At 40.0% G+C, this 17,847-nt stretch overlaps 1 protein-coding gene across 1 annotated transcript in view; it reads left to right on the top strand.

Moving 5' to 3' along the window:
- SCML4 (Scm polycomb group protein like 4) overlaps positions 1–11,757 on the top strand; it is a 172,795-nt gene extending 161,038 nt beyond the window's left edge. Inside the window, exons 7-8 of the mRNA XM_072642986.1 lie at positions 4,474–4,619; positions 11,497–11,757. Coding sequence (XP_072499087.1) covers positions 4,474–4,619; positions 11,497–11,622 — 272 coding nt within the window. The 3' untranslated portion in view covers positions 11,623–11,757. The remainder of the gene's footprint in view (positions 1–4,473; positions 4,620–11,496) is intronic.
- Positions 11,758–17,847: the final 6,090 nt, after the last annotated feature.

Genomic DNA, 17,847 nt, shown 5'->3' with positions numbered 1-17,847 from the left:
CATGAAATTTATAGTCCTGGAGAATTGCCTGGAGGCACTGACCTGCCTAGGGTTACAAATCCAGTATATGGCAGAGGTGGGATTTGAATTCAGATCTATCTGACTCTGGAGGCAGCTGGATAGCACAGTGGATATAGAGCACTGGGCATAGAGTCAAGAAGACCTGAGTTCAAGTCTGGTCTCAGACACTTACTAGCTGTGTGACCTTGAGCAAGTCACATGACCTCTATTCATCTTAATCCACTGGAGAAGGAAATGACAAACCACTCCAGTATCTTTGCCAAGAAAGCTCCACGTCCAGTATTGGCATGCTATGGTCCACACATCATAGACAGACACAACTTAACAACAACTACCTGACTCTAAAACCAACTTTTTTTATTCACTAGAGAGCTTAAATTCTACAGGGGAGAATAACGTACCTCTTGTTAAGTACGTACAAAATATATACAAAGTAAATTAAAAATAATTTTGAGTACATATTTTGGGTCCAAAATAAAACTTACTACCCCTGGCCCCATCTTTCCTTCTTTTCAACCTTCTTATCTCTGTCCAGAGAATCCTAACCCAGTCACCTAAGTTTTCAACCTCATAGTCATCCTTAACTCTTCACTCTCCACCACCCCATATACCCAATCAGTTGCCAAGTCTTTTACCTCTACAACATTTCCTAAATCCATCCCCTTCTCTCGACTCACATGGGAACCCCACCTACTTCAGATCCTCATCACCTGTCACCTGAATTATTGCAACAGACTCTTAATTGGTTTCCCTGCCTCAAGTTTCTCCCCTCTAATCTATCTTCCAGACAGCCACCAAAGTGATATTCCTAAAGCAGAATTTTCACCACGTCACATTGCTGGAAAAGCTTCAGCGACTGCTATTGCCACTAAGATAAAATACAAACTCTATTTGGCTTTTAAAGCCTTTCACAATGTGGCTCCATCCTTCCTTTCTAGCCATATCTCATGTTATTCCCCTTCACATACCTGATGTGTGGTAGCAGTATGAACCAGAGGGAAAGAGGGTATGTGTGTTTTGGAGTAGAATTCGTGATACATTGTGAAGGTAAAATAGATCATAGCAGCTGATTGGATAGGAAAGAATTGGGGTGGTGATGGTAAGGAAAGAGATGAGTCTAAAATGACTTGGAGGTTTACAGTCTGGTTGGCTCAGAAAATAACAGTGCCATTAATATTGTGTAAAGCCTAGGCTATTGCATGTCTCTTCTCCATTCTATATGGGTTTGGTTTCAACCATCAGTCACACTGTTTCAAGCCTCCTCTCATCCTGTGCTCCAGAAATGAGCCCCATTTGGGAAGTATGGCAAATTCAAATACGTCCTGAGATATTTACTAGCTATATGACCCTGGTCAAGTCACTCAACCTCTGTCTGCCTCAGATTCCTCAGGTATAAATTGGGGATAATAATAGCACCTACCTCTCAGGGCTGTTTTGAGGATCAAATGAGATAATAATTGTAAAGTGCTCAGCACAGTGCCTGGCACAGAGTAGGCACTTAGCAAATCCTTCCGTCCTTCCCTTTGTTCCTTCCTTCCTTCCATTCCTACCTCTTCCTTCCTCTCTTCCTCTTCCCTCCTTCCTTCCTTCCTTTCTCCCTTTCACCCTTTGTTGCATTCAAGTTTCAATTTAATCAAGCTAATGTTGCCACACGCTGCTCTTCAATGAATGAATCCATCAACAAGCATTTATTCAGTGCTTCTTTTGAGCCAGATAGTGCCACGAGGTGGTGCTTGAGCTAAACTTTGAAGGAAACTTAGGATCTTGAGCCTAACCAGATGGATTAACAAATGTTTATTGAATAAATGATCCTAGGGGGGAAGAGACAGGAGTCAGGGACATCACTTAGGATGAGGCTATTTCAATAACCCAAGCACACCGCAAGGAGGGTCTAGGCAGGCATGGAGGTGGATGGTAGTGGCAGTAGGAATAAAGGGTAAGAAGGGAGAGTTATAGGGGTACAGTGGAAAGAAGTCGGAGTCAAGAGACGTGGAGTTTAGCCCTGGTATTGCTAATAACCAGCTTCTAACGTTGGACAAGATACCACATCTCTCCCTCAATCAGTTAATCAATAAACGTTTATAAACATTTATAATCACTGCATTTATATAGCACTTTAATGTTTGCAAAGCATTTTTAGTACTTTCATTGATTCATGCAACAATCTAATCAGATTGGTGCTATTATTATCTCCATTTTACAGACGAAGAAGCCAAAGTCGAGTGGTTACGTGCCTTGCCCAGAGTCACACAGCTAGGAATATGCTGAAGTTGCACTCAAATTCAGGTTTTTCTCCTTTCAAGTTAATCACCAGATCCCTTATACCACCTAGCTAGTATTAAGTATCTACTCTCTGCCAGGCACTATGGTAGACACTAAAGATGGGGAATAGGGGCTGGATTTCACTGTTATAGGGAACTCTAGAGTGAAGACATTCCCTTTATTGATATAGCTCAGGACCTTTTCTGCAATTTATAATCTTAGAGAATTGCCCAAAGCATTGAGAGTTTAAGTGAGTTGTTCATGCACTGGGGAAACAAAGGCAAAAATGAAGTAGTCATTGCCTTTCTTGGGCTTATGCACCATTGTGAAAGACAAGGTAAATATAATTAAACATAAAAACTTAAAACTGAATTAAGACATTTGGGACACCCTATAAAAATATGGTTTTTTTGAGTAGGGCTAAGGAAGAGGCACTAGAAGTTGGGGAGATCAGGAAAGGTCTCTCATAGGAGATGGTGCTTGGACTTAGCTTAAAGGAAATTAAGGGTTCTAAAATGTAGAGATGGGGAGAGAGTTTGAGCTGAGCCCAGTTTCCCCATCTGTAAAAGAAGTTGAACTAGATGTTCCCTAAGGTCCCTTCTATTTATAAATGCTATGACCTTCAATAGCCAGTGTAGTACAGCGCAAGAGAGTTTTGGATTTAATTATGCTTCTTTGGAGATCTCTGGGGATCTTGGGGTCACTTTTTCTTTTCCATTGTAAACCTTCTGCAATGTCTTTTGTGGAAATTCTTCATGTGCCTCTGTTTTCCCTCCCTGTGGCAGCTCTAGCCCTTTACATACCAACTGTGTCCTTAGAGCTGGTAAACCTATTCATTGTAAACCAACTGGTACTGACAGGAATCAGGAGGATTTGAGCCAGTATGAATCTTTGGCAATGGAAGGTTTTGCTTTATCTTGGTGTGATGTAAAGATGGGCTCTCCAATTCTCTAGACTTGGTGATACCTGTCATGGGTGATAAATCCCATGAAAGGGGATTAACATGGATGTGATGCCAAAGATTCATTCAAGAGCAAGAATAAAGACATAAATATGCCTTCATTCCACGGTGTTCTTGTTGCTTTGATTTAAAGCCAGTTTGTGCTGAAATGACCTTAAATCATCCTGTCCTCACAGTATTAAAAAAAGTCACATTTTGAGTGTTTATCTTAGCACTTCTTAGAAGATCAACAAGTAGAATGTTCATCAGGGGTCTTCAGCTCATGGACAGACTTGGATTAAAAGGACATTGATCAGAAAGAGGCCGCTAGGTGGTGCTGTGCAGTGGATAGAGTGCCAGGTCTGGAGTCAGAAAGATTCATCTTCCTGAGTTCAAATCTGACCTCAGACACTTACTAGCTATGTGAACCTGGGCAAGTCACTTAACCCTCTTTGCCTCAGTTTCCTTATCTGTAAAATGAGCAGGAGAAGGAAATGGCAAACTAGTCTAGTATCTCTGCCAAGAAAACCTCAAATGGGATCATGAAGAGTCAGACATAACTGAAAAATGACTGAACAACTGAGCAGAAAGGTTATTTTAAACACCAAGGATATCAGTTGGTACAGGAAAAATAATCTACCAACCCCTGTTTCTTCCTTTCTCCCATTTTAGGGCCTATAGAGAGTAGTTTGGTCTTCAGATGGGATCTTAGAGTTGTAGACTTAAGTCTTGAAGAGGACTTAGGGACCTTCCAGTACAATCTCAGAAAAGGAAACTGAGTATCAGGGACATTAAGATCACACAGATAAGTGTCAGAGGTGGTATTTGGATTCTGATCCGGTGACACCAGAACCAACATGACTTCAGACACCTTCCTTACTATTCAGTCCCTCTAGATTGGGCTTGGCAGGAATAGAAGAGTGAAAAACACCTTGCAGCCTTCCCCTTCCCCAGCAACAGAACATGTCTCTCTTCTCCATCCCACCACCTTCCCTAACTCCACATCTAAAACCACACACACACACACACACACACACACACACACACACACACACACACACACACACACACACATATTCCTCTTGGTGTCCTGTGTTCTGATTAGTTAGGAAAATTCTTTTCCCCTTTCCCCTAGACTAAAGCCCAAGGTTGAACCATAGAGTAGTCATCAGTGTCCCTGAGTGGTAGATTCCAGGTCCACTTTCTAATAGCCCCTTGTGCTTTTGCTCTATTTGCTGTTTCCCATTTAGCCTCAAGTCCTTCTCCAGATGGACAAGATGCAGCCCGACCTACCAGCAAGAATCCCTCCACCTGGACTGTGGAAGATGTAGTCTGGTTTGTGAAAGATGCTGACCCTCAGGCCTTAGGACCTCACGTGGAGCTCTTCAGAAAACATGTATGTAGATGTTGTGGGCCCTGAGGAATGCAGCAAGGGGTTGGGAGCAGGGTGGGTCTGAGATAACATACAGGTGCACTGACTTGCTAAGGTGGACCAAATGAACAGCACTTACTCCCCTCTATCAGAGCAAAATGTGGGAGATAGAGTGAAAACAGCACTTGCCTACTCTCCCAGAGTTCAAATCTTGCCTCTGTGCTTATTACCTGTATGATCTTGGAGAACTTACCTAAACTCTCTAGACCTCAGTTTCCATGGTTGTAAAATGAGGGAGCTGGACTAGAAGACCTCTAAGATTCCTCCCCCACCCCACCCCCAGCTGTAGATCTAAAATGAAAAAGTCTTTCATTTGTCCCTTATGTTATCTGATTTTGACATTTACCAGGTAGGCCAGTTTAGAGCTAATTTTTTCCCTAAGTGAAGTGGTAGCATGTCCAGTACGTTGCTAATGTGAGGACTTACCAATCAAGAGGAAGTTATAGGGGATATCCGTTAGGACCTTTTCTAGAAAATGTAACCCTTTCTGCCCTCAACATTGAGAGCCTCATCCCACAAAAAGGATCAAGGACATTCTTAAGGCTCAGTTCTCAACGCTCCCATGGACCATGGGATCTGAAATTTGTGTTGCTGTTTAGCACTTCTTGTCTCTGAGCACTTAGTGGCTTTATGTATGAGTTATTGCTCATGACTGTGGGTCAGGTTTGTTGACCTCAGGTTAAAGATAGACCTGCCACAGTCATTTGAATTCCCAGGCTTAACCAAAACAAATGAGACACAGTTTTGAAAATGCCCTGAGATTCCCCAAAGCCAAGGGTTGGATTCACACTAAACTATCTTGTTAACCTGCTATGTCATCTCCCTGTATAGCACATTATTTGTTTTTATTCTATCCCTGGAAACACCTTATTGTAAATAGGTTCATTTAGGAGAGAGTTAGAAGGAGGGTCAGAGAATGAGCATTAAGAATACCTGTGACAAGCCCACCTCCACCCCATGCACTCGCCTTCTAGCTGCTATAGGCAAGGAAAGCTTCCCTATTATGTACCCTGGAAAGGGAGACCTCAGTTGAATGACTGAGCAGCCAGGATAACAGCACAATAGCCACATCTGTATATAGAAGCAGGCATTGTATTGGTGTCTGAGGTGGAGGGGGCAGAGGTGGCGGTGGGGAAGAGGGGGAAAAAGCCTGATGTCTGAATATTATTGACATGGTTTTCATTTGTAAAATAATCTAAAAGTGTATGCAACTATTAGTTTTATCTCTTGGCTCTATCCTCACTCAGAAAGGGTCTGATGAATGAATAAGTCACCCCCATGCGCTTGCCCTGCTTCCCAATACTGCTTTATCTTTTTCTCTGCCAAAAATATTGCCATCCTCTGTCATTGCAAAGTGTCCGTGAGCAGCTCGGTGGAGACCAAGGATCACACCATTGCGGAGTCTAACATCACAGAGAGCTTAACATATGTTTCAAGCCTACCTGCCTTTATGTGACCATTTTTATATTATTATTATATATTATACAATTATTATGTATTATATTATTGTTCTTTTAAGCAAAATTTCCAGAACTTACTCATCCAAATGAATGTTATCCACTTTACTTCTGGGGGAGAAGATGCTTGCCCAGAGTCACAAGCTATTAAGTGTTGAGGTCAAATTTGAATTCAGGTCCTCCTGCCCTTCAGGGCTGGTACTGTACCCACTGCAGCACCTGGCTACTCCCTTAGAGCAGTTCCCTTGAGAAGCACTTACTTATTCCTTATTCTTCCCTACTTGTCTTTGAATGACTTTTGATTGTAATAAAAAAAAATAAAATCTACTGTCAAATGATTAACCACTGAGGTTTTATATTCAAAAGAATATGTCCCAGTTGACTCTAAAGAAATTCCAAAAACATTCTAAATAATGATAGCACCCTTGCAATAAATGTCTAGCCTCGTGAGAGGAATATTTTGAAGGGGTCAATGACTTTATAAGTTTGAGAATGTTTGTTTAAAATTACTCCTATTCTTTTATAGTCATACCTTATATTTAGTAGATGTGTTCTAGGAAACTCCAGTCTTTTACAAATCAAAGAATATTTTAAATGCATCGGGAAAAGTCACTATTTAAAGTAGCAGCTCTTATTTTTTGTATCCTGAACCCCCAAAACAGTAAGGTCTATGGATAACTCTGAATGTTTTTAAGTAATTAGAGAAAATGCTGAATTACAGTTAGAAGTTAGTGGAATTTTTCCCCCATTTGAATTTATGTAGTCTTCAAATCTATCCTTAGGTCTCTCATCTATCCTATGGAGTCCTTTTATAAAGTGAAACATCATACTACCATTTATCTTTTTCTGAAACCTGGATTTTCATTTAAGATCATTTAATATAGGGTAAACCTGTAAATTCCATTCCCAAGAGATAAATACATCAAAGAAAAGTTTAGGTGGGCATTTAATTTAAAGTCCTTGTCTAGCTTCCAGGTACGTAGAACTCAGTTCTACTGATCATGCACGCCATCTCTTGTGAGATCATTCGATTTCCCATATTCAAAACCTTGATTGTTGATTCTTCCTTCTTTCTCCCTCTCACATTCAATCAGTTCCAGGGACCCTACTCTGTGACAGCTCTTTCATCTGCCCCCTCCTCACTTATTTCTGCTGACACCATCCTAGTACAAGGGGCTCCTTGCCACCTCCCACTTACACCTGCTTAACAGGCTTTCTTGTGGGCACTCACCTATCCTTAATACTGCTACTAGACTAGTCTTTTTTATGCATTGACCTGGCAATGTTAATATTCTGCTCAAAAGTCTTGAGTGGCTCCTCTTGAATAGAATTTGTTTGTTTGGGTTTTTTTGCCTGGAATTCAAAGCTTTCCACAATTTGGCACCAGCCTACTTTTCTAGTTTTTCCCCGTAGTTCTCCACCCCCAAATTATTCTAAATTCCAACCAAACTGCATTCTAGCCTACCTCCCCCCACACGCATGCCATGTGATTTCCTAACTCTCTAGCTTTGCTTATACTTTTCTTTCTGCCTGCAGTTCTCCCTCTTCCTTCTTATCTGGTGGGTTGAGCCTGGTGACCATCTCAGGCAGTTTCCTGTAGGAATGAGAACTGGATCCAGATCCACTGTCACTCAGTTCTCAGCGCCATGCTCATTTTTGAACCTTCGCTGTTGCTTGCTCCACTCTGGTATATGCTGTATTGGGGGAAGAGGGGAGTACTAGCAACCAGGTGACAAAGCTTGTCTACTGACAAGCACCTGCAAACACCAACCCCCAAAACAAATGATGATTTTCAGGGACCCCATACACACACTGTGGCAGAACATCCCATGAACACTGTTAGAGAACTCCATTAAAGCACTAATGGTCATTAGCACAACTGGATAAATTAGTTTGTCATATCAGTGTGCTGTTATCTAACAAATCCAGAGGCAGTGGGGTACAGTATAGGGCATCTTTTGATTGAGAGTGTGAGGTAGAAGAAGAGAAGTTTATTGGAGAAGCCTGAGAGAACATCTAGTTCTGTTCAGGGAAGGTTTATTCCAGTGGGAGATGCTGGGTTTAGTAGGTTGGGACAGGGATGGGTAACCTGTGATCTCAAGGTCACATGTGACCTTCTAGGCCCTCAAGTATAGCCCTTTAACTGAATCCAAGTACTGCACTTGAGGACCTAGAGGGCCACATGTGACCTCAGGGCCATAGGTTCCACATCCCTGGTAGAGGAAAGAGGAGGTGCAGGGGAAGGGGAATTAAAAGGAGGGACAGGACAAAGACAATCTTGACCTGCCCCAGATTTCTGCCTAGGGCTGGCCCTGGGTCCAGTTCTTCTCACAGAGAATGAACAATAATCATTCCCCTTCTTGAAGCCCTTCTAACTTACATCAGTGTTGTATCTACGGTTCTGAGGAATACACAGTACAAGTATCTAAACTGAGGTGAGAAGAAGCCCAATTGAATTAGACTCATAAATTAAATATATCTCCAGGAGTTCTGAGTCTTTCTTAGCAGAATGGGATTAACACAAGTACCACAGGTGATTAGCGTATTAACTGTAGCCATGTAATTGCATGCGCTAAACTCTAGGAAGAAGCAGGTGAATAATTTGTGTGTAGTTATTGACAGGACCAGAAGGCACCTGAAACCTCTCACTGCGTGCAGTTACCACATTGGCAATCAGCTAAAGTCAGGGAGGAAAATTTTAGGGGAAAAAATCACAAGAGGCCCAGGGAATGAATGGCATATGGGGAAAGGAAGCAGCCAAACCTCTGACCTGGTTTTGTTCACATATTTTAAGGATAGAATGGATGTCATATCTCATTCCTAGAGAGACAAAAAGACTGGAGTAAGGGCTCATGGTTTGGAGAACACAACAGAGAGAAAATTTCCTGAGTCCTCACTCAATAATAGGGATGTTGTTTTCTCCAATTGCTTCAACAAGGGGACACAGGCAAAGAGAAGATTAGCCTGTACCCGAAACACACAGTATGAGAGTGCTGGTCAATAAAATGTAAAGTCCTTGTGGGTAGAGACTTTGTTTTTTAATTTTTGCAGCCCCATCACTTAGAATAGTGCCTGGAACATAGTAGGCGCTTATTAAATCACTGTTCAGTTGCATTGTAGAGTTCTTTGTCTCTCAGTTGTCTACCCATTGACAAATCATTGACTCGTTCATGAAAGTCGAGAGAGCATAAGTGATCATAAGATCTAGACCTTAGAAATCATGTAATCCAATGCTTTCATGTCAAAAAGGGGAAGTAACTAGACCAGGATAACATAGGTAAGAAGCAGAGGAGGAATTAAACCCAAGGCCTTGTCCTTTAAAATCAGTTCTCTTTCCATTGGAAAGGACCTTTGGAAACAAGGATATACACAACATTTAAAGATGAACTTTCTAAAAATATCCCAATTTAGATTTAGAGCTGAAAGAGACTTTCGAGATCATCTAATCCACGTCCCTCCTTTTCCAGACAAGGAAACTGAGGCCCAGAAAAGTGAAATGATGTTCTCAAGGTTACACACATAGTAACTGGTTATTGACAGGTTTTGGACCCGTGTCTTCTGACTCCAAATCCAGCACTCTTTCCAGGCAAGAGGGAGAAAAGAGGCTTCTTAAGAATATGTAGATTTGAACACTTTTTTAAGTGACTATATGCAACCCTACTATATGCACACACACATATATACATGCATAATACGTAAACACATATACGTATAAATATACATAGCACAGATATAGCTATCAATATTGATATAGATATAGATGGCAGCTACATGGAGCAATGGATAGAGCACCACTCCCAGAATCAGGAAGACCTGAATTCCAATTCAACCTCAGACACTTACTAGGTGTGTGACTCCAGGTGAGTCATTTAACCTCTGTTGACTCAGTTTCTTCATCTATAAAATGAGCTGGAGAAGGAAATGGCAAACTACTCCAATATCTTTGCCAATAAAACTCCACATGAGGTCAGAAAGAGTTGGACATGACTAAAACAACTGAACAACAAATATATATGCGTATGTGTATACATATATATAGAGAGAGAGAGAGAGAAAGAAACAGAGAGAGAGAATATGGAAGCTATTTGGAAAATACACACACACACACACACATTATATATATATACATGTGTATATATATATATACACACATACATATTGTGCATGTATGTATATGTTTCTCAGAAAATAAAAAAAGGTACAAAGCAATCCTGAGAAAAATGAAGGTGCATATCCAGGTATAACCCTTGCTTTCAAAATCAGGGTATATTGATTTGTTTTTCTTCAAGTCCCCAGAGGTAGAAGATGTCACTTTTAAAAGCACCTTTATACCACAGAGCACTGAATAAATAAATATTAGTCATTATTATTATCATTATTGTTAACTAAAGGCTTAATTTTCTAATATACAAGGTCATTTTTCTAGTGATCAGCCTTGGTATTTAACAATTCCTCTACAAGCTTCACTTGGAAAAAGATAGAAGTGGTTATTTGACAAGGAAAATACAACTTATCTTCTTAAATAGTTTGTGTGATTTTAAGTCAGCTTTGGCCCTAAAATTCACAAGTCTAAGCAATTTGGAACAAGGCCCCCCAAATTGCTAAATTGCTCATATCCTTTGATGTAGTATTATCAGTATCAGGCCTACCCTCTATACCTGTACCTTTGTCCTTTCCTGTGTCTGCCTTATCAAAAAAAGAGAAAAAGGAGTTATATATATATATCTATATATATATATTTATATTATATCTATATCTATTTATATATATATATACAAATACATTTATAGCAGCTCTTTTCACCATAGACCCAAACTAAAAACTAAAGGGATGTCCATCTATTTTAAAATAACTAAACAAATTATCTTTTGTGAATGTAATGGAATATTATTGTACCATAAGAAATGATGGGATAGTTTCAGAGAAAACAGAGAAGAATTCCATGAACTGATGCATAGTAAAATGAATGGAATTAGAACACTTTATACAATAACATCTTTAAAAAGAAAACATCTTTGAAAGAGTTCTTTATCAATGCAAAGATAAACCACAAGTCCAGAGGACTGAAAAATGAAAGATGTCACCAATCTCTTGCCAGAGAAAAGGTGGTCTTAAAATGAGACACACATTTTTCCAGGTGACCAATGGGACTATCTTGCTGGACTTTGACTATTTGTTACAAAGGTTTTTATTTTTCATGTTTTGTTGTTGTTATTGTTAGATTAGGGGTGGTACAAGGGGAGGGGAAAATAAGAAATGTTTATTAAAATAAAATAGATGTGAAAAGTATTCATAAGTATATGACCATCTTCTCCTAAATATCCTATCTCTGTCTCTGACTCTTTTTCTGTCCTTCTTTGTTTCTGTCTGTCTCCCTCAACTAGGAAATTGATGGCAATGCATTGTTACTGCTAAAGAGTGACATGATGATGAAATACCTGGGCTTGAAACTAGGGCCAGCACTGAAACTTTGCTACCACATCGATAAACTCAAGCAGTCCAAGTTCTGAAATTCTCTAGAGCATAGAAGCCAGATGCTGACATCATGTAAAAGGGTAGACTTTAAGGTAATTTGCTGCCTTACCAACGTACAACTCCAACCACAAAATTATTTTCTCCTTAAAAAAACAAAAACAAAAAACAAAGACTTTGGTTTTTTTTAAACATTTGTGCATCTTTACCTTTACCTTTTCTGTTAAAAAAAATAAGTATAACCTTTTGAAGAGGCTACTTTGTGTTAACAAGTTACAAGAAAAGGTACAAAAATCTCAATAATTATTTCCTAATATGATTATTGTTCTTAAAGTACGCCTTATTTTTGTAATCCCAAAGTGAGAACACTGCATGTGATAGCCCTCTGACATGTCTTGGGGGTTACAAAGAAGAAAGACAACTCTGGCAGACTCTGGAGGGGTAGGGGATTAATCCCTGGTTTATTACAGTGTTGCCATTCCAAATAGTGCCAACTGTACTGCCCTGTGTTACATACAACACTTAGGACATTTCCAGTGTTGATCAGCTTGGTTCAACTCTCAGAGATATCTCTTGAGAAAGACTTCTTTGTCTTGCACTATCTGGAAAACTTGAATTCTTTTGCTTTCCAAAAAAAAAAAAAAAGAGGGAGTGGAGAGGAGAAGAGAAGAAAAGAGGTCGTTTCTTGCTGGCTGAAATACCTTGTTGTTCCAGTAGAGGGAAGACTCTTAATGAACTTTCAAGATTTTAGTTTCCCACTATTGCTCTTATACAATATTGGTGTGTTTTCTTGAACTGCACCTGACCTGTACATTTGGCTCATAGCCCAACCAACCCGTCCACAATCAGAGAAGGAAACAAAGCAAAGAAACCAGAATCCAGAGTGGTGCTGTTTCATGTTCAGTAATTGTTGGCTTACTGGCTGACAACTTTGCTGGCTGACTGACTGACTGACTGACTGACTGTCTAACTGAGTCACTAACCAACAGGCAAAGAGAGTCCTTCGGTTTCATACTCCCTAATTGATGTTAACTGGCTGACTGTTTGTCTGAGTAACTTTTTTTGTCTGTCTGTCTATTTGAGTGACTAGATGACTGATTGTCTGAGTGACTTGTCTTTCTATCTTAGTGACTAGATGACTGACTAGCCAACAGGCTAAGTGAATTATTCTATTTTATGCTTATTAATTATTATTAACTGACTAGCTGACAATCTGGCTGACTGAAACATCCAAGTGTCAAGAATAAGACTTTTATCATATTGAGATACTTTTTATAAAAAAAAATCATATTGAACTTGGTAAAGTATTCCATTTTTGGTGCCATTTCTAGAAGGACCTCCTTGAATCTATTACAAAAAGAATCTCAGAAAAGAGTGAGCCACAGATGGTCAACCGGAAAATGTGAAAAGACTGTACCAAGTTCTGGACCTAGAAAGCACTGACCTAGAAATATCCTTGCTGGACTGTCGTTGTAACTGTGGCTAATTTCATTAGTTTTTAACACATACACAGACATGGTGTTTAGGGTTAGATTCAATTTACAAATAGGTTTTCTTTCCCCACCATGAAGGAAGAGAAAAAATTGATTTTCTACTACTTTCACAGCTGTGTTCAACAAGACAGTGAAATATTTTATAATTTAATAGGACAGGAGGGGTTGTTCCTCTCTCTGTCTCTTGATTTTCTCTCATTGAGTCAGAAAGCTTGAATCCTTCAGAAAGGTGATTTGATCTTTTCTAAGTGAATCATACACTTTCTCAAAGAGTATCCAGAGCAGTGGAGGAGTTCGTGACATGGCAAGTTTTGTGTTTTTGCTCAGACTTTTAGAGCCAGGGCAAACCCAAGGAGCAGATTGGCTTCCTATAATTGAGGCAAGATTTCTTTGAATACCATTAAAAGTGCTCAACTCCAGGAAAAACCCTGAAGTCCATATGGATGAGGGAACTTTGCAGAAACTGGATTCATGGGTAAACATCTGAAATAGGTACATACCATGACATCCTCTTTCACTGAAGACTGACTTGGAAATGGGGAAGGGAAAAGGAAGGTGGAAAACTGTTTAGAAACTTGCTTCAATGAGATTTGTGAGTTTTCCAGTTGTAAAAATGACCCTGAAGCTCAGACTTTACAAGTTCACCCCATTTTGCCTCAGTGACTATTGACTTTTACCAGAGATGGAAAAATCTTTTTAACCAGGATTGTGACAGAAATAAATGCTCTGGGGTTTCATCCCCAACAGGTTTGGTAAATCCAAATAATTACTGCTGTGTATGAAATTGATTCATTTCCCTACAATGCCACTGTACATAGTCAAAGCAATTCATATAAAAAAGCTCTCTATACATAAATGCCAGATAATTCCAAGACAATCTAGTTTCTTTTAAGTGGCATTGTCTTGATAGCACCCTGCTCTTTTCATTCCTTTTCCACAAGCATATACCTCATCTCATACCTTTCAATATTCATCCCCTCAATATCCTTCCTCGTTATCTCTAGATGTCTTCCCTCCCCTGACTTCTCCCCACCCCTCCCCATTCCCCGCATACACTTGCAAACCAGTTTCCAAAAACATAACAATCAGTCCAAAACTCTTATGAAATAGCACCCATACTAGTTTATCAGGGGAAGAATGCTTTTGCTTGTCTCCACTTTCAAAGAAAATGGAACTCATGATCCTGTTGAATCCCACACACAACCAGAGGTACCACCTTACTTTGGACTCCAAAGCTACCAAAACCGGTATATTTAATGTTTGACTTTTCATCCTTTCATTGCTTATCAGGTGGATGCTGCCCCTGCTGTAGAGGAGACCAACCCAAGAACAAACTCCTTCCAGCCTGTTTTTGAGCTGGAATTCAATCAGGAGACCAAATTCTTGTAGCAAGATTGCAATTATAATTAATTTTCCCCCCTCTCAAAAGTCTTGTCAAACCAGGCAGCTAAATAGCTCTGCTGTGTAAAACATGTCAGGCTATTTCCACTGAACAAGCTTTTATAGAGTTAGACCGCAGATGTCATTCTCTTCCAAATGAGAGCCTGTGTGGAGGCCTCACGTTTGTGTAAATTAGGTTGCTTGGTATTTCATTCCATAGTCTTTTTTCAGATTGTAGCCAATAAAGACATATTTTTGCATCATTTAGAACAGGTGTGTATGTGTACATATGTATGTGTGTGTGAGTGTGTGTGTGACTGGGTGTGTACATGATTTCTGAACCAGTGGAATGAATCTGTTATATATTTTAAGGGAATCAAGAGATGTTTCTATTGCCTCGGGTATTTTAAATATTTAAAAAGTGTGAGTGTTCTTTTCTATAAAGATTTTTAGGTAAAGTCAGTGAGTTTTTCCCTTTCTTTTCTGTTTTCCTTGCAACTCTTGCTGAAACAGACTTAGGAGTAGCATTCATTATACAAGCTACTTGGTTTTTAAATAAGCCTCAGTTTACAGATTAACTTTAGCTATGCTGAGGCAGATTGCTTTTAAGACCGTTCGACCAGTCAGCCTTTGGTACACAATCTCATGTTTTACTGTCATCCTCTCATTTTATATATGATGAATCTCAGGCTGAGTGGTTTTGATTTACCCAGGGTTACCCAACTAGGTGGGAGCTGGGATTTGAACCCAGGCCTTTCTGATTTCAAATCCAATAACCTATTTACCAGACCATACCCTCAAAGGAATTTGTCTCAGAGGATACCTATGGGGTTCCCCCTAGTTGTCTTGGCCTCATTGAGCCAGGCTAGCACTTCTGACCACTTCTCCAATCTGGACCCCTTCCTTACCTTCCCCAGATCCTGCTGTCCTCAAAGATTGTGCATGCCACACTTCACTCACTGTGAGTGCTGGAGGAGAGGCCTCCCTCAGGGAACAAACAGGTTGTACACAAAAAGCTATATTAAGCCCTAGAAACCCTTCCAGGAACACAGGGTCTCCCAAATACTTCCTTTCAATGGCACTACCAATGATTTTCCTTTCTTTGGGAAATTAGAATGCATATACTGCTCAGAACCAAATATGTTACTTGAGTTGGAGAGAAGTACTGAGCTAAGGATAGGGTTACAGGATTATAGTCCATCCCAATTTTGTGGATAAAAGAAGTAAGCCTCAGAGAGGTAACTATTTGCCTAGGGTGACATAGTTAGTATCTGAGGCAGCATTTGAACTCTGATTACACATCCAAAACACTCTTGTATTGTACCACTCTGGCCCTCGATCATAGAATTTAGAGGCAAAGGGGTTCTTAGAGATTATCTAGTCTACCTCTTTATCACACAGGTGAAGATGCTGAGATAAAGTAATTGGCCCATAGTCACACAGGTAACAAATGGTAGCATCCAAGCCAACTGACCAACATGATGACTGTGTCTGTCAGGATATGCAACATTCATCATCCATAATCTCCCACTCTACTGACAGGATGGAGGTCTATTTCATTATCTGTCCTAATTAAGTCAATATTAGTCCATGCATTTAATTTGGGTTCAGTTGACTTTTAGTGTTTTGGGGTTTTTTTGCATTGTAATTATGCATGCTATTCTCATGGTTCTGCTTTCTTTGCTTTGCATTAGCTCCTGCAAATCTTCCCAGGCTTCTCTGAATTCTTCATTTTGTTCTCTTTTTTTGTGGTATAATAATATCCCATTACAGTCATACACTTTAGCCATTCCCCTTAATGGAGGGACACCTACTTTGTTTTCAGTTTTTGTGATTGCTTATTTGGATATATGATGTCATCCATGTGGTGAACCACTAATGGTGAAATTTTCCCTACTTGCACAAATGTCCATAATTTATAGCTTTAGAAAATTGCCTAGGACATTCAGAACTATTATGACTTGCTCACTGTCAGCTAACCTGAACCCAGGCCTTCTTGACCTTAAGACGTGCTCCCTCGTTGCTATTGCATTATTGCCTCTTACTTCCAGGAGCCAAGATGGTGGAGTAGTAGTAGGTTGCTCTCACTTGCCCTCACTGACCTTGAAAAACCCAGAAAATCCCCCCCTCCCCGGGAAAAATCCTGGAACAATGGAGCCAGCAGTTTTTTAGCTCAAGAGGCTAGGGGGATTAACAGGAAAGGTCCCTCTTGCTGTGGCTGAAGAAGACCAGTATAGGACAGGAGGTGTCCCAGCAGGTCAGTGGAAAGCCCCAGCACCACCACGGGGTGATCCTGAGCCCCAGGGTGGTGGAGCAGGCAAGCACCAACATCCATTACCGCCTTTTTCCCAATTATTTTTTTCTCACACAAAAAAATGCTGCTATGAATATTTGGGGGGAACATATATACACACATATGTGTGTGCATGTAAACATGTATATGTACATATGTGGACACACATGTGCAATACACACGTGTACACACATACATAGACATACACAGTATACTTATACACATATACATATGCACAGACATGCCTATATATAGACACCTACACAATATATGTACATAAATGCACATATAAATCTATCTATCTATATATATACATAGAATATATATAGCGTATGCGATGGGTACACCTACATACAAATATATACACATGTATGTAGCTATATGTGAGACCCTTCTGTCTTTGAGTTCCTTAGGGTCCATGTGCTGAGTCAAACAATATGAATATATTATTAACTTTTTTTCACAAAATGCCAAATTGACAAAATGTGCTGCTTTTCAATTGGTTTTAATATCATTTTATCACAAGCACACAAGACACCCCTACTCCAGATGGCACTGCTTTCACATACAGGAACAGATAGGCTCAGCAGATGAATAGATGGTCAGAGCTGCGAGATGTCCAGTGTTTCCTTTTTATAATGTCAAACTAGGTGGCAGTTTTGTCTCAGTCAACCTCTCATACTCATATATATCACTCTAATCCAACAGGACGGTTAGAAAAGGAAGCACTAGGCAGTCCCATCATCCTAGATCCCACTCCTCTCGATGACTGGGCAGTTCCCTGATCCACAATTCCTTCATGGATTATTGGAGGCTGACTCTTTGGAAATCTAGCATTGACTGGAAAAGGATTCACGTTGATTCATTGCCACCAGTTAAATATTATGGAAACATGTCTGCTAACAATTTGCTTTGTGTAATTTGCTCTAATGCTAATCAGCAGCAGCTGTGATGCTTCCTGTGGTAAATTCCTTCGTGGTTGCAGTAGTAGTATCACACATGTACTTCACACACACACTACATGAGAGAGTCACTCTCACCCTGGCATGCCATTGCTCCAGAAAACTCCCTTCACTCAGGATCAGCATAGGGCAAAA

Source organism: Notamacropus eugenii, chromosome 2 (genome assembly GCF_028372415.1).
Source record: "Notamacropus eugenii isolate mMacEug1 chromosome 2, mMacEug1.pri_v2, whole genome shotgun sequence".
In the NCBI taxonomy this organism is placed as follows: domain Eukaryota; kingdom Metazoa; phylum Chordata; class Mammalia; order Diprotodontia; family Macropodidae; genus Notamacropus; species Notamacropus eugenii.
The sequence above is the reverse complement of the archived record's forward strand: the minus strand, read 5'-3'. Positions and strand labels throughout refer to the sequence as shown.